We start from the raw sequence: 2,931 nt of genomic DNA, 5'->3' as shown, positions 1-2,931 counted from the left end.
GGACTGCAAGGAGATCCAACCAGTCCACTCTAAAGGAGATCAGTCCTGGGTGTTCTTTGGAAGGACTGACGCTAAATCTGAAACTCCAATACTTTGGCCACCTCATGCGAAGAGGTGACTCACTGGAAAAGACTCTGATGCTGGGAGGGATTGAGGGCAGGAGAAGGAGGGGACGACAGAGGATGAGATGGCTGGATGGCATCACTGACTCGATGGACATGAGTTTGGGTGAACTCCGGGAGTTGGTGCTGGACAGGGAGGCCTGGCGTGCTGCATGCAGTTCATGGGGTCACACGCAAAGAGTCGGACACAACTGAGCAACTGAACTGAACTGAACTGAAATCAAGGTCTATTTTTTAAAATTATGTTTCTTAATTAAAAATTTTTTATTGCAATATAGTTGATTTACAATGTGGTGTTAGCTTCAGGTGTACCACATAGTGTTCAGTTATATGCACACACACCCCCATATATATAATCTATTTTTTTTCAGATTCTTTTCCCTTATAGCATATTATAAAATATTGAGTATAGTTCCTTGGGCTATACAGTAGGTTCAAACGCTGTTAAACAAACTAAATTTCCTCTTATTAAAAATAAATATGCAGTGAACAAAATCTTTCCTTGATTTGTTTACAGTAGAAAGTTCAAATCTGATATGCTCTCCAGAAACTAGGTAAGCAGGAGGCAGTAACTAGGAGAGCCCTTGACTGCCCTTGGGAAAGAAGACCAGCTATTTTTCTCTTTCTCTCCTGTTAAAACGTGCTATTATGAAAGAGCATCTCAGTATAGCCTAGAGTGGACTTCTATACTATAAAAAAGCATTAAAAAAAGCCATTCTTTCCAGGCCTCCCAGGGAATCCTACTGACTCCAGGCCTGCCCCCTCTTCACACTGACCTTGTATATCACGATTTATGACTAGTAATTGTCAAGATAAACATCATCTTTTTCAGAAAACGTTCCCCTCTAATTCTTATATGCAGAGTACATCGTGTGAAATGCCGGGCTGGATGAAGCTGGAATCAAGATTGTGAGGCAAAATATCAAGAACCTCAGATATGTAGATGATACCACCCTAATGGCTAAAGAGCCTCTTGATGAAGGTGAAAGAGGAGAGTGAAAGAGCTGGCTTAAAACTCAACATTCAAAAAACTAAGATCATGGCATCTGGTCCCATCACTTCATGGCAAATAGATGGGGAAAAAAATGGAAACAGTGACTGACTTGAAGACTTGAGAGTCCCCTGGACTGCAAGGAGATCAAATCAGTCAATCCTAAAGGAAATCAACCCTGAATATTCACTGGAAGGACTGATGCTGAAGCTGAAACTCCATTACTTTAGCCACCTGATGCGAAAAGCCGACTCACTGGAAAAGACCCTGATGCTGGGAAAGACTGAGAGGGCAGGAGGAAAAGTGGGCAACAGAAGTTGAGATGCTTGGATGGCATCACCAACTCAATGGACATGAGTTTGAACAAACTCCAGGAGATAGTGAAGGATGGGAAGCCTGGAATGTTGCAGTCCATGGGGTCACAAAGAGTCAGAAATGACCGAGCAACGGAACAACAAGGCCTGGGTCAGGTGCTCTGATCCCTCATAATACCTATGGGCACTCATATTACAACCTTTATACTTGACTGGTTTCTCCACCTCGGTTTCCTGAGGTCTGGGGTCCCACAGTTACTACCAGTAGTCTTGTTGCACAGCACAGTGCCCACACCCAGCAGACCCTGGATAAATGCAAACAGCAAAAAAGACTGAAGAGGAAGTGGGTTGTAAATGGGAACATGTCCATGGCAGTCAGCCTGCTATCAAGGCACCCAGGGGTCCTCCCACTTGCAACCAGAGGAAGCCACAGAGACCAGGAAGCAGGCATGTCCAGTGACGTCTTCAGGTTAAACAAATGGTTGGCTTCGTCTCTAAGTCCGACTTGCAACCCCATGGACTATAGCCTTCCAGGCTCCTCTGCCCGTGGGATTTTTCAGGCAAGAATACTGGAGTGGGTTGCCATTTCCTTCTCCATAAACAAGTGGAACAGGTGTTAAACAATGTGGCTAGAAAGGTCACATGGTGGGAAAGGTAGTCAAAAACAAAACTGGCCAAGTTAAGCATTTCTTCTGGTTTCCAGTAAGGCTCTTAGGTGACACCTCCCAGAGAATCCCACGAAGGTTGTTGGTTTCACCACCTCAACATGTTTCTTGCATTCTGCCCTGAGTTTCTTTTCCCAAGGACCCTATGTCCTGGCCCTTCTACTCTTAAACTCTTTCCTGGATCTTCTGCATCCTACCTAAGGCAAAGGTCCCAACCTAAGATACTGTTCAAAGTCTTCTATGTCTTCCTTCCCAAAGTCATTTCCCGGACAACTGATCCCTGAGACCTCTGTCAGTACTGCTTCCTTTGTCCCCATCTTCAAGGCCCCGTGCCCTGTATCTCCCTTCCCTGAGGTTCTCTGCCTTGTACACCATCCCCAGGGCCCCATCAAAGGTATGGGGCACGCCGTCCCCGTACCCCCTGCCGGCATGATCTTTACCTCCATCCTGGGGTCACCCCCATACTCCAGGCCCCGTGTCGTGAATCCCAAGAACCCCTGCCCCTGTAAGGGCTTTCCTGAGCTCCCAAGGCAGCCAGCGCCAACCTTTCACGCTCTCTGGGGCCTCCAAGAATCTGTTTGTAGGTATTCTAAGGCGGGACTCCTTCTTTAAAGACTTCATGGTGCCGCCCGGACGGCGGAGAGCGAGGCCCAGAGCCGCGGGGACCAGGAAAAGGTTGTACGGCAGCCCCCGCGACCCTGCGCGCGCCCACCCGCCCGCCGGCAGCAGCCGGGGCGTCCATAGCAACCAGCGCCCCGCACGAGGGCGCTCACCCACCGAACAACTTGGGCGGAGACTGCTTGGAAGCCACCTTTTTCATGGTGCCGAACCTATACGCC

At 48.1% G+C, this 2,931-nt stretch overlaps 1 protein-coding gene across 2 annotated transcripts in view; it reads right to left on the bottom strand.

Annotated features, from left to right (window-relative positions):
- The window catches only part of MYCBPAP (MYCBP associated protein), a 23,101-nt gene extending 20,176 nt beyond the window's left edge, over positions 1–2,925 (bottom strand). For both annotated transcript variants that reach the window (XM_010842799.1, XM_010842800.1), the window contains exon 1: positions 2,870–2,925. In XM_010842799.1, coding sequence (XP_010841101.1) covers positions 2,870–2,912 — 43 coding nt within the window. In that variant the 5' untranslated portion in view covers positions 2,913–2,925. The remainder of the gene's footprint in view (positions 1–2,869) is intronic.
- Positions 2,926–2,931: the final 6 nt, after the last annotated feature.

This window comes from Bison bison, unplaced genomic scaffold (assembly GCF_000754665.1).
Source record: "Bison bison bison isolate TAMUID 2011002044 unplaced genomic scaffold, Bison_UMD1.0 scf7180017864180, whole genome shotgun sequence".
Lineage (NCBI taxonomy): Eukaryota > Metazoa > Chordata > Mammalia > Artiodactyla > Bovidae > Bison > Bison bison.
Note: the sequence above shows the minus strand (reverse complement) of the source record. Positions and strands in the feature narration are given on the sequence as shown.